We start from the raw sequence: 13,631 nt of genomic DNA on the forward strand, positions 1-13,631 counted from the left end.
ATAGTGAATGGTCTTAGGGCAGAAAACATAGTGAGGGGCAGAAAACATAGTGAAAACATAATGGTCTTTGGGCAGATGGTCTTAGGGCAGAAAACATAGTGAATGGTCTTAGGGCAGAAAACATAGTGAATGGTCTTAGTGCAGAAAACGTAGTGAATGGTCTTAGGGCAGAAAACGTAGTGAATGGTCTTAGGGCAGAAAACGTAGTGAATGGTCTTAGGGCAGAAAACATAGTGAATGGTCTTAGAAAAACATAGTGAATGGTCTTAGGGCAGAAAACTTAGGGCAGAAAACATAGTGAATGGTCTTTGGGCATGGTCTTAGGGCAGAAAACATAGTGAATGGTCTTAGGGCAGAAAACATAGTGAATGGTCTTAGGGCAGAAAACGTAGTGAATGGTCTTAGGGCAGAAAACATAGTGAATGGTCTTAGGGCAGAAAACGTAGTAAATGGTCTTAGGGCAGAAAACATAGTGAATGGTCTTAGGGCAGAAAACGTAGTGAATGGTCTTAGGGCAGAAAACGTAGTGAATGGTCTTAGGGCAGAAAACATAGTGAATGGTCTTAGGGCAGAAAACAGTGAGGTCTTAGGGCAGAAAACGTAGTGAATGTCTTAGGGCAGAAAACATAGTGAATGGTCTTAGGGCAGAAAACGTAGTGAATGGTCTTAGGGCAGAAAACATAGTGGTCTTAGGGCAGAAAACGTAGTGAATGGTCTTAGGGTAGAAAACGTAGTGAATGGTCTTAGGGCAATGGTCTTAGGGCAGAAAACATAGTGAATGGTCTTAGGGTAGAAAACATAGTGAATGGTCTTAGGGCAGATAACATGGTCTTAGGGCAGAAAACATAGTGAATGGTCTTAGGGCAGAAAACATAGTGAATGGTCTTAGGGCAGAAAACGTAGGGAATGGTCTTAGGGCAGAAAACATAGTGAATGGTCTTAGGGCAGAAAACAGTGAATGGTCTTAGGGCAGAAAACGTAGTAAATGGTCTTAGGGCAGAAAACATAGTGAATGGTCTTAGGGCAGAAAACGTAGTGAATGGTCTTAGGGCAGATAACATAGTGAATGGTCTTAGGGCAGATAACATAGTGAATGGTCTTAGGGCAGAAAACATAGTGAATGGTCTTAGGGCAGATAACATGGTCTTAGGGCAGAAAACATAGTGAATGGTCTTAGGGCAGAAACTAAATGAAAGTCATTTGGCAGTAGTAAATTCAATAACAAACATTCCTTCATATATCTTATATGACCACGTTTTCATGAATTTGTTGATTTAATCGCCAATTCAAAATAACAAGGACATAAACACGGAAGTATAACGTAGGAATGCGTTGATTGCACGGGTGACATGCCGTGTTCACATGCTAGTCGGAACTAAGAAACTCTGAAATTTCTGACTTGCTAACTGGTTGTAGTCATACATGTGCCGCGTTCAACGAATCAGCAAGCCTCTCCGACTTCAATGCGTTCAGACAACTGGGACCTCAACATTTTTTGCTCCAACTGGGAAAAATAGTTTTGAACGGTCATCCCACTCAGAATTCCAACTTGAAACTCTGGCATCTTTCTATAGCTCAGACTTTCCGACCGGAAAGTCACTGACATCATGAATTGACCTCGTTTTTTTCTTCAGAGTTCCCAGTTGTCTTGGAAGCCCCATTAAAGGCAGGCAAGAGTACCATGTAGCAGTAGGAGTATATATCAAATCTCATCTCTCAAAAGGTTTACAATATGCTACAGATAACATAACAATACAAATTATCCAGGACTACCTTTAGAGTGCAGTAGTAAACCAGCATTTATTAAGAAGAAAAGCTCTCTTTCCATCTCCTCTCGCTTTCTGTCTTTCTCACTTCCTCTGGTCCTCTAGTTCCTCCTCAGAGAGTATGTCATGGGGGGTGGAGGGCTGGGGCACGACGTAACCTTTGACCCCCCCTTTCCTGTTCTGCAGGAAGTCCTGGATCTCCCCCGGCAATAGACAGAACTTCTCCTGGTACTCCGCCTCCACTGCACCCTGCAGCTGGGGTCAGATGTCAGAGTTAGGAGAAAGGGGTAGAGGTCAGGGGTTATAGTTAGATGCTAGAGGTTTAGGGTTCGGGTTACGGATTTAAAGGTAAGAGGTCATGGGTTATTTGGTATGTCACCTTTGGTTTCTCATCAAGAATCTGCTGCTGGATGTCTTTGTGCTGCTCCACCAGTCTCTCTTGGCGTTTTGCCTGAGCATCCTCCAGCTAGAGCAGGGAAGAGAGAGGTTACCTTCAGTGATTGGACTGCTCCATCCTGGAAGCGCTATCACTTCACAGGAAAATAACAGTACTAGACGTCACGCTGTTGATTCTCCAACGAGAGTACAGTGTGATGTTTGGCCACGAGCAGTGGAGGAAAAGGTACCCAATCATCATACTTGAGTAAAAGTAAAGATACCTTAATAGAAAATTACTCAAGTAAAAGTGAAAGTCACCCAGTAAAATACTAGAGTAAAAGTCTCAAGTAGTATTGGGTTTTAAATATACTTAAGTTAAATATATATATGCTACAATATACATAAGTATCAAAAGTAAAAGCACAAATAATTTGAAATTATTTATATTAAGCAAACCAGACAGCACAGTTTTCTTGTTTTGTTTAATTTACGGACAGCCAGGGGCACACTCCAACACTCAGACTTCATTTACAAATGTTTAGTGAGTCCACCAGATTAGAGGTAGTAGAGGTGACCAGGGATGTTCTCTTGATAAGTATGTGAATTGGACCATTTTCCTGTCACCATCTGCCTCTCAAAATGTAACAAGTACTTTTGGGTGTCAGGGAAAATGTATGGAGTAAAAAAGTACATAATTTTCTTCAGGAATGTAGTGAAGTAAAAGTGAAAGTAGTCAAAAATATAAATAGTGAAGTACAGATATCCCCCAAAAACAACTTAAGTAGTACTTTAAAGTATTTTTACTTAAGTACTTTACACCACTATCCACGAGAGACTATCTGACCCCCAATCCTTCCATCCTTACCCTTTTGATGTTCTGTACCACTTCATTCACATATGATTTGTTGATCTCCAACTTCCCCCTAACAACAGAATAATAAATAGTCATACATACAGAAATCCAGCCTCGCTTTCTGTCACACACACAAACATAGAGTTCTCTTAGCTTGGGCTTCTTCCCTATGCAGTGGAGTCTCCGGTCCTCCTCTTCTCACCGGTGTGCACGCCTGGTCAGGGGCATGGAATGCGGTGTGAACTGCATCCCGTCACTACTGGTAGTCCAGCACAATTGTACCAATCCATGAAAAAGAGCACCGCCTGTTGGTTGTGGTTTCCGAAAGCTGTACCGATTTAGTATAGATTCAACTGTCCCAGAGTCCTGGTAAAAGGACTGATAATGACCAGCAGGGATACAATTCACACTTTATTTCACACCCAAAACAGGCACACATGACATTACAGAGGAGAAAACTAGTTGTAGTGTATAGTGGTTTTATGGTCATGAATGCGCTAACACTAGTGATGGAATGTCCAGAGAATAAGCTGCCAAGGAGTGAGGACCATAGGTGAGTCCTTGAATGTTGGTGCAGCCAGGTTAGTCAACTGGTTGTTAATTCTTGGAGCTGTAGGTAGTGACTGAGGTACTGATAGAAAGGGGGGCTGTTACCCCACCAGATAGGGTATGTGATTGGCTGACCAGGTTTCCTGATTGACTGAGTTCCCTGTAAACCTGGTCGTACCCTGACACAGAGGTGTATGAAGTGGTCACTGGACAACGGGGTCAGGTTGAGGTGGGGTATAGTACCCTACCTCAGCAGTAAAATGCTACAAAGTTTGTCTCTTCAGTCCCAGAGCCAGGGAGAGGGTTTAATGATTGAAGTTATTGGGTTTGGTACACTTACTCTTCTACCAAGTGATTCTCTTTTGTCATAGCTTCTTTGATTTTCTCTGTTCTCCTTTTGTCCATTTTCTTTTTCAGGTCTTTTTTTCTCTGCAAAGGTGAAGCATCACAAATTATATATTTGATAGAATTATGTCCAATTATATCTCTATAGTACACTAACTTCACATCTCTGTTAAACTGATGTCTCACAGTCATATCAAACTCACTTGTCACATATGTCTTTTAATTTCTTCATCTGGTTGTTCTGGCTTTCCTCAGTCACCGTAGTCAGTTTCTCACTCATCTACAATAGTGGCGATATACAGTATTGGAATGTACAATTATGTAATCTATAATCTGTGTGTGTGCTTGCGTGTTACCTGTTTGATGTCTTCTCGTTTGAGGTATTTCTCACTGTAGTATTGTTCCTGTCTCAACTCCAGTAGCTGTTGCTGCTGTTGCTCTCTCAGCTCCCTCAGTTGCCCCTCTTCATCCTCAAACTGCTTCAGTTCAGCCTTCCCTTCAGGTGACAAACTTCTAACACACGCACGCACGCACGCACGCACGCACGCACACACGCACACACACACACACACACACACACACCATGAGTCAGGGGTTAGGGACAACACACATACACACAACCCTACACTCTACCAGATCTGCCTACCCTCCACCCTACCTACCTTGTCTTACCATGTTGTTTAGTCTTCAGGAGAGCGTTGTGTCTGCGTGTGTGTTGGTTCTGAGCCTGGTTGTACTTGGTGGTCTGTTCCTTCACCATCTCCAAAGTCTTCTTCTGGTGTCTCTTCACCACATCCTTCATCTCCCTGTAGTGTCTCTTCTGCTCCCGCACTATCAGCTTATGTTGCCTGAGCTCCTCTAGTGTGACCGCCTTCATATCTGAACAGGCAGAGACCACACAGTGGAACACAGTCTACACACCATCTTATACAGACAACACACCACCACCACACACACTGTTATGCAGGTGAATGAGGACCCAAAAGCGACTTAGCGAAAACAGAGTCTTTATTCCAATAAAAGGCAAAATGTCATGTTTTGTCTTATTTTGTCTTGTCATTTTGCTTTTCCCTCTGTTCGTTTTCATTACATTACATCATTACATTTAAGTCATTTAGCAGACGCTCTTATCCAGAGCGACTCCAGAGCGACTTACAAATTTCCCCCTGCTGGTGTTTTTAGGTTCGTTCCCCTCTTTCTCTCTTCCTCCCTCTCTCTCTTCTCTCTATCGCTCCGTTCCTGCTCCCAGCTGTTCCTATTCCCCTAATCAATCATTTAGTCTTCCCACACCTGTTCCCTATCTTTCCCCCTGATTAGAGTCCCTATTTCTCCCCTTGTTTTCCGTTTCTGCCCTGTCGGATCCTTGTCTATTGTTCACCGTGCTGTGTCTGTGTATCGCCCTGTCGTGTCGTGTTTCCCTCAGATGCTGCGTGGTGAGCAGGTGTCTGAGTCTGCTACGTTCAAGTGCCTTCCCGAGGCAACCTGCAGTTCAAGATCGAGTCTCCAGTCTGTTCTCGTCATTACGAGTGGAAATTGTGCTTTATGATTGTATTTTTACTTTACTGGATTAAAGACTCTGTTTTCGCCAAGTCGCTTTTGGGTCCTCATTCACCTGCATAACAGAAGGATCCGACCAAGAATGGACCCAGCGACTATGGATTCTCTCTACTCTACTCTCGAGTTCCAGGGAGCGATGCTCGGCAGACACGAGCAGGAATTGTCTGCTGCTCGGCATGCCGTTGAGACCCTGGCCGCTCAGGTCTCCGACCTCTCAGGACAGTATCAGAGTCTTCGTCTCGTGCCACCAGCTACTTCCGGGTCTTCCGAGCCTCCGGAACCTAGGGTTAATAACCCACCATGTTATTCTGGGCAGCCCACTGAGTGCCGCTCCTTTCTCACCCAGTGTGATATAGTGTTCTCTCTCCAACCCAACACATACTCTAGAGAGAGCTCGGATTGCCTACGTCATATCACTCCTTACTGGTCGGGCTCGGCAGTGGGGCACAGCTATCTGGGAGGCAAGCGCTGAGTGTACTAACAATTATCTGAACTTTAAAGAGGAGATGATAAGGGTTTTTGATCGCTCAGTTTTTGGGAAAGAAGCTTCCTGGTCCCTGTCTTCCCTATGTCAAGGTAATCGATCCATAACGGATTACTCTATAGAGTTTCGCACTCTTGCTGCCTCCAGTAACTGGAACGAGCAGGCGTTGCTCGCTCGTTTTCTGGAGGGACTCCACGCTAAGGTCAAGGATGAGATTCTCTCTCGGGAGGTTCCATCCAGCGTGGATTCTTTGATTGAACTCGCTATTCGCATTGAACGACGGGTAGATCTTCGTCACCGAGCTCATGGAAGAGAGCTCGCGTTAACTGTGTCTCCCCTCTCTCCGACACTACCATCTTTCCCCACTGACTCATGTGTTGAGCCCATGCAGCTGGGGGGTATTCGCATCTCGACTAAGGAGAGGGAACGGAGAATCACCAACCGCCTCTGTCTCTATTGCGGTTCCGCTGGTCATTTTGTCAATTCATGTCCAGTTAAAGGCCAGAGCTCATCAGTAAGCGGAGGGCGACTGATAAGCGCTACTCGACGGTCCTCTCCGTCAAGTACCTGTACTACCTTACCGGTCCATCTACGCTGGACCGGATCGGCAGCTTCCTGCAGTGCATTAATAGACTCTGGGGCGGAGGGCTGTTTTATGGACGAAGCCTGGGCTCGGGAACATGACATTCCTCTCAGACAGTTAGGGGAGCCCACGGTCATGTTTGCCTTGGATGGTAGTCCTCTCCCCAGTATATTATATGAAACACTACCTTTAACCCTCACTGTATCTGGTAACCATAGTGAGACTATTTCTTTTTTGATTTTTTGTTCACCTTTTACACCTGTTGTTTTGGGTCATCCCTGGCTAGTGTGTCATAATCCTTCTTTTGATTGGTCTAGTAATTCTATCCTTTCCTGGAACGTTTCTTGTCATGTGAAGTGTTTAATGTCTGCTATTTCTCCTGTTTGTTCTGTCCCCTCTTCTCAGGAGGAACCTGGTGATTTGACAGGAGTGCCGGAGGAATATCATGGTCTGCGCACGGTCTTCAGTCGGTCCAGAACCAACTCCCTTCCTCCTCGCCGGTCGTATGATTGTTGTCCTGATCTCTTCAAGAAGCGTTTTGCATCCGCTCCTATCCTTGTTGCACCTGACGTCACTAAACCGTTTATTGTTGAGGTTGACGCGTCGGGGGTGGGCGTGGGAGCCATTCTGTCCCAGCGCTCCGATACTGACGATGGGGTCCATCCTTGTGCGTATTTTTCTCATCGCCTGTCACCGTCGGAACGTAACTATGATGTGGCTAACCGCGAACTGCTCGCCATCCGTTTAGCCCTAGGCAAATGGCGACAGTGGTTGGAGGGGGCGACCGTTCCTTTTGTCGTTTGGACTGACCAAAAGAACCTTGAGTACATCCGTTCTGCCAAACGACTGAATGCGCGTCATGCTCGTTGGGCGTTGTTTTTCGCTCGTTTCGAATTCGTTATTTCTTATTGCCCGGGTACTAAGAACACCAAGCCTCATGCTTTATCCCGTCTCTTTAGTTCTTCTGTGGCTTCTACCGATCCCGAGGGGATCCTTCCTGTTGGGCGTGTTGTCGGGTTGACTGTCTGGGGAATTGAGAGACAGGTTAAGCAAGCACTCACGCACACTGCGTCGCCGCGCGCTTGTCCTAGTAACCTTCTTTTCGTTCCTGTTTCTACTCGTCTGGCTGTTCTTCAGTGGGCTCACTCTGCCAAGTTAGCTGGCCATCCCGGCGTTCGGGGTACGCTTGCTTCTATTCGCCAGCGGTTTTGGTGGCCTACTCAGGAGCGTGACACGCGCCGTTTCGTGGCTGCGTGTTCAGACTGCGCGCAGAAGAAGTCTGGTAATTTTTTTCTGCTTCTGCTCCTGGTCTTGCTGGGTCTCAGTCTGTTCCCTGCCATCGCATCTCTCCTGTTCTTGTTCCTGCCCTTGCTGTGTCTCAGTCTGTCCCTAGTTGTTACTCTCCTGGCCTGTTTGGTCCTGTTTGCTCTAAAGCTTTCAGTTCTCTACCCGTGTCCCTTTTTTTTTTTTTTAGAGTAGTACCCTAGTTTCCCTTTTTATCGTTTTTCGTTACGGTCCTGAGGAGAGGAGTTGGGTTCTTTCTCGGGACGTGCTGGACCGTTTGTGATCTATGATTTCCTCCGTTGCCGCCAGTGTTCCTCCTCGAGAGCGCCAGGAGGTGCTCGGTGAGTGGGGGGGGTACTGTCATGTTTTGTCTTATTTTGTCTTGTCATTTTGCTTTTCTCTCTGTTCGTTTTCCCCCTGCTGGTCTTTTTAGGTTCGTTCCCCTCTTTCTCTCTTCCTCCCTCTCTCTCTTCTCTCTATCGCTCCGTTCCTGCTCCCAGCTGTTCCTATTCCCTAATCAATCATTTAGTCTTCCCACACCTGTTCCCTATCTTTCCCCCTGATTAGAGTCCCTATTTCTCCCCTTGTTTTCCGTTTCTGCCCTGTCGGATCCTTGTCTATTGTTCACCGTGCTGTGTCTGTGTATCGCCCTGTCGTGTCGTGTTTCCCTCAGATGCTGCGTGGTGAGCAGGTGTCTGAGTCTGCTACGTTCAAGTGCCTTCCCGAGGCAACCTGCAGTTCAAGATCGAGTCTCCAGTCTGTTCTCGTCATTACGAGTGGAAATTGTGCTTTATGATTGTATTTTTACTTTACTGGATTAAAGACTCTGTTTTCGCCAAGTCGCTTTTGGGTCCTCATTCACCTGCATAACACAAAAGTAATAATCCTGGAAAACTCAAGACGAAAACAAAACAGGAAAAAACTTAAATCCACTCGTAGTAACGAGGACAGACTGGAGACTTGACCATTGACTGCAGGTTGCTTCGGGAAGGCACCGACCGTAGCAGACTAAGACACCTGCTCACACGCAGCATCTGAAGGAGACAAGACACGACAGGGCGAGACAAGGACACAGCACAGCGAACATCATACAAGGATCCGACAAGGACAGAAGTGGAAAACAAGGGGAGAAATAGGGACTCTAATCAGAGGACAAAATAGGGGACAGGTGTGAAAAGACTAAATGAGTGAGTTAGGAGAATGAGGAACAGCTGGGAGCAGGAACGGAACGATAGAGAGAAGAGAGAGAGGGAGGGGGAGAGAGAGGGATAGAAAAAGGGAACGAACCTAATAAGACCAGCAGGGGGAAACGAACAGAAGGGAAAGCACAAGGACAAGACAATATATGACAAAACATGACACACACACCAACACAACCCCTCCCCCTTTCTCCCTCTGACCTATCAGAACGCTCTGCACCATGTCTTCAGTCTTCGCTGCTGGTTTGGTTGGTTCTGAAACAACTAGAAAACACTATGATTGGTTGGCATGCTCCATTCTAATGAGAAAATCATTCATGTCAATACATCTGCAGTGACATTGTAGCAGTCTTGGGTGTGGCGATAGCAGATCGAGGTTAGTGGGTCAGGGTCAGGGGTTACCTGTAGTTGCAGACTGGGGTGTATTAGTCAGAGTTCTGGGTGTGACGGCAGGGCTGGGGCTGAGACCGTTCTCCAAAGGAGCAGATCGTAGGTTGGCTTTTGGCTCAGCAAGCCCGGGTTGATCAGCATTAGCCTCAATCTTTAATACAATAACACAACAACAGTAGCAATATAATGGTACTTCTAAATACATACATTGTTTTTACTGTCCATAATTTTCAACCACACAACCCTAGTTTGACCACAAACCTCTTTACTGGTCTCCTCCTCCCCTTCCTCCAGAGTGAGAGCAGCCAGCTGTTGGGACCGCTGCTCCAAGAGATTCACATACCGGATGGGGTTAGACAGCGCCTCGATTACATCTGCACACACACACACAAACACATTAGGGATTAGCCTTGATACCATGTGGATAAACTGGTACTAAGCTTACATAGAGACCTCCAGGTCTAATAGGCATTGTCGTATACCAGACCTACCTGCAAAGGTGTCTGGGACATAGTCCTTCACTTCAATGTAGACAAACACAGCAGGCAGAATCAGAGATTGGTTCTTCTCATTCCTCAGTCCGATGTAGCGATAACCTGAGATAGATAAAACACAGTTAATAACCTGAGGACAATAGGGACTACAGAGAAAGAGATGACAAACTCATTGCAAAGGCAGTCTTTACTGATTACAGGTAAATAGAATGTTTACCGGGCCGTATGGCTGGCACAGGGATAATACGGTGACCTATGAACTTTCCTCCTTCCTCAAATGCAGCGATTCTCAGAGAGGCCAACGTGGGGAGAACCACCTGCAACAACACAATTATACACAGTCATACATGAATATACTTTAACATTATACACAATTATACAGTTAAAATAACAGTTTTACGCAGTTATACAGTTACACTTCAATATTATACACTTGCATTCTATGGTTATACAGCTTGTTGAGTCCTGAAGAATTCCCTAGGCTTTAGTTCAGAGGGCTAACACAGTCCCATTTTATGGCGTGCAGGAGACCTGGTTTCAAACCCAGTTGGTTACTGTTTCTCACCTTCTTGAAGATAATTGGCTCTTCATCCCAGACTGGGTTGATAGCGTTGCTCTGGGACGTCTTAGTCTTCAGGGCTTTTCTCCTGGTGTCCACAGGAAGACCAAACATGTCCAGCTCTATGTACACACCTACCTTCTTGTCGCTCAGAAACTGGCCTGAGATTATCTGTAGGAGAGAAGCTCATTTCATAACACCAGTTTAGTCTAATCTAACTGGTTAATTAGTTAACCACAGTGTGTTGTGTTATGGTATTTTGTAACTCTTACCTTGACCTTGACAGTGTTGGCCACTATGCCGTCCACGGTGCTCTCAGCGAACGGGTCAAAGTGTTTGTCTGGTCTTCTCATGAACTCTGGTTTCAGTCTGTAGCCGCTCTTCCCATTGTACTCATACATGCCCAGGTTCAACTGCATAGACAGGTCTGGGAGAGAGAGCGAGAGAGAGGTCAGAGGTTAAGCGAGGTCAATGGTTATAGGTCAAGTAAACAGTGCTGCCCCATCTATAGTTTGTGAACAATTGCTTTTATTAGGTTACATCCAAGGCAACACAATCAAAATGTCTCACCTATAGTTTGGAAGTTGAGTGCCACCAGCTGGCAGCCAGCATTCCAGAAGAGTTGTGGCATGTAGTTGGAGGAGTCCACCCTCGTGCCTTTAGGGTAGATACGACTCAACTGCTGCTTGTTATATCTGAGAGGACAGGTTAAAGACATTTACGGTGAGGAGAGTAGGGCCTTTGTATAGTCACCTGCTTTGATGAGACTAAACTAGATAGAGCAACGTGACCCTTGAGAGGAAAGTAATCAACAACACGACAAACTAATACTGGAGTTGAGTTAGGGTTCAAGGTTATAGTTGGGGTTATTTAGAGGTCAGCTGAATCTTAAGGATACTCCACAAACTCCACGGGCGACTTGGTGAGGTGCTCCAGAGCTTTAGTCTCCACAAATGATGACATTTGATAGCTACGATTAACCTCTGGGGAAAGAACATAATGGTTTATTATGTATTTGTGTGTGTTTGTTTGTGCGTGCGTCTTTGTCTATTTTCAGTGAGCCAGTATACTTTTGGAAGCCTCGAAGGAGTTGAACTTGGTGGGCTGGACGTAGTTGACCAGAGTGGACATCTCCTCTGTAGCTACGGCCTCCCGTTCCTCTGCTGTCCCCTGGAGACAAAGTCATCACATAACAGGTAGCCATGTTACTCCAACCCTGACCCTTCACCTCTAACCTACAGTACATCACCAGTGTTAAAGGGTAACCAAGTAACCATGGTAGCAGAGGGCAAGCTACTGAACTCACTTCATCTGACGTCTTCTTACAGTCATCGTCATCATCATCGTCATCTTCTTCAGCCTCTATTTCACCTGAAAGAAGAGAAGAATCTGTTTACATTTTCATGAACTCAAAAAGTGACAAATGTTCGCCGACTCTTATAAAAGGCTTCTAGAGACCCTCACCAGCTCTAATGATAGTGGTGAAAATGATTAATATGATTTTTATTATTATCATCATTTTTATACATTAGAGCACACTTGCAGTCAGGCTCACCAGCTGTGATGTTGTTAGGAGACGAGGGTTCATCTGTTGCCTGTTCCTCTGCTGCGCTCTGGTTGGCTGGATGCTCTGCCAGTTGCTTGTTGCCATGGGCAGCCGAGGGCTTGTGGGATTTCTTGTTCTTGATGAGGATTTTACCCATCAGCTCCTGAGGACTTGGCAAGGGTACCCCAGACTCCAGCTAACAGACGAACATACACACACACACACACACACCAACCCACCGCACACACACACATCAGAGCGCGTGTGCATGCGTACATGTTTGTGTGTGTGGGTGTCGGTGTGGATGGGTGTGTGAGTGTGTGTGAGTGTGCTAAAACCGTACAGGATATTTCTCCAGTGGGTCTATCAGTAGTGCATCTCCAAAAATTGACCTACAGTATTCTGCCATCTTGGCTTGTTGCTTTGGCCTGTTAGGATTAGAGGTCAGGGGTCAGGATTAAAGAGCAGTTCACCAAAGATGCTCTAGTATATTCACCTATTCATCTCTATGTTTACTCACGAGTCCACATGGTTTTCAAAGGACAGGATGACAGGAAAAGGAGAGGTTTTAAAAGCACACCCAGCAATGGCCTCAATCACCTCCTGTAGAGCAAAAGGAGATGTTATAGTAGTTGGTTATTTTATGTACATGTATAGAAGTTATCAGATATAGACTATATCAGTATAAGTTTTAGAAGCACATGGACAAGGCAAGCAGGAAACATTGTTTCTTTGTTGCAAAGACTATTCTAGCCTTAGATTAGGAATGGAGTTAGCTTTGACGCAGGAGTTTTCAGAGCATGCATATGTTTGTGTGTGTGTGGTTGCGTATGTGTACCTTAAAGCAGATCTCTGAGGTCATGGTGAAGCCGTGCGTGATGACTGGTTCCTCCTCTGCGGTCCGTCCTTTCCAACAGTCCAACTCCACACAGCGACAGCCTGCCAACATCACCTGACGGTACATCTCCACTGATGAACTTCCTGCCAGCTGCCCCGCTACACACACACACAGACACACACACCACATTTATAAATATACATACACACAGATATATACACACACACACACACCACATTTATAAATATACATACACACACACACACCACATTTATAAATATACATACACACAGATATATACACACACACACACACACACACACACACCACATTTATAAATATACATACACACACACACACACCACATTTATAAATATACATACACACACACACACACCACATTTATAAATATACATACACACAGACACCACATTTATAAATATACATACACACAGATATATACACACACACACACACACACCACATTTATAAATATACATACACACACACACACACCACATTTAGAAATATACATACACACACACACACACCACATTTATAAATATACATACACACAGACACCACATTTATAAATATACATATATACATATGGAAAGAAAATGGCGCAGGAAGAAATGGCAGCAGTTTTACGGGCGCCCAACTAATTGTGCTATTATGTAGGGTTTTTCACATTATTTGTAACTTATTTTGTACATAATGTTTCTGCAACCGTATCTTACCGCAGAAAAGAGCTTCTGGATATCAGGACAGCGATCGCTCACCTCGGATTAGACTGAGATTATTTC

At 45.2% G+C, this 13,631-nt stretch overlaps 1 protein-coding gene across 2 annotated transcripts in view; it reads right to left on the minus strand.

Moving 5' to 3' along the window:
- Positions 1-758: 758 nt before the first annotated feature.
- LOC124046548 (1-phosphatidylinositol 4,5-bisphosphate phosphodiesterase beta-1-like) overlaps positions 759-13,631 on the minus strand; it is a 48,879-nt gene continuing 36,006 nt past the window's right edge. Inside the window, exons 12-33 of one of the 2 annotated variants that reach the window (XM_046367039.1) lie at positions 12,826-12,983; positions 12,508-12,590; positions 12,331-12,415; positions 11,997-12,183; positions 11,748-11,812; positions 11,512-11,611; positions 11,340-11,424; positions 11,012-11,136; positions 10,714-10,868; positions 10,448-10,612; positions 10,100-10,199; positions 9,880-9,984; positions 9,650-9,762; positions 9,401-9,539; positions 9,200-9,262; positions 4,554-4,770; positions 4,248-4,404; positions 4,095-4,171; positions 3,887-3,975; positions 3,010-3,067; positions 2,146-2,232; positions 759-2,021 (exon numbers count right to left, since the gene is read on the minus strand). In XM_046367039.1, the coding sequence (XP_046222995.1) occupies positions 3,960-3,975; positions 4,095-4,171; positions 4,248-4,404; positions 4,554-4,770; positions 9,200-9,262; positions 9,401-9,539; positions 9,650-9,762; positions 9,880-9,984; positions 10,100-10,199; positions 10,448-10,612; positions 10,714-10,868; positions 11,012-11,136; positions 11,340-11,424; positions 11,512-11,611; positions 11,748-11,812; positions 11,997-12,183; positions 12,331-12,415; positions 12,508-12,590; positions 12,826-12,983 (2,195 nt within the window). In that variant the 3' untranslated portion in view covers positions 759-2,021; positions 2,146-2,232; positions 3,010-3,067; positions 3,887-3,959. Of the gene's footprint in view, positions 2,022-2,145; positions 2,233-3,009; positions 3,068-3,886; positions 3,976-4,094; positions 4,172-4,247; positions 4,405-4,553; positions 4,771-9,199; positions 9,263-9,400; positions 9,540-9,649; positions 9,763-9,879; positions 9,985-10,099; positions 10,200-10,447; positions 10,613-10,713; positions 10,869-11,011; positions 11,137-11,339; positions 11,425-11,511; positions 11,612-11,747; positions 11,813-11,996; positions 12,184-12,330; positions 12,416-12,507; positions 12,591-12,825; positions 12,984-13,631 lie in introns of those variants that run through there. The other variant, XM_046367040.1, reaches the window with a different exon arrangement.

This window comes from Oncorhynchus gorbuscha, linkage group LG10 (genome assembly GCF_021184085.1).
Source record: "Oncorhynchus gorbuscha isolate QuinsamMale2020 ecotype Even-year linkage group LG10, OgorEven_v1.0, whole genome shotgun sequence".
Classification (NCBI taxonomy): Eukaryota; Metazoa; Chordata; class Actinopteri; order Salmoniformes; family Salmonidae; genus Oncorhynchus; species Oncorhynchus gorbuscha.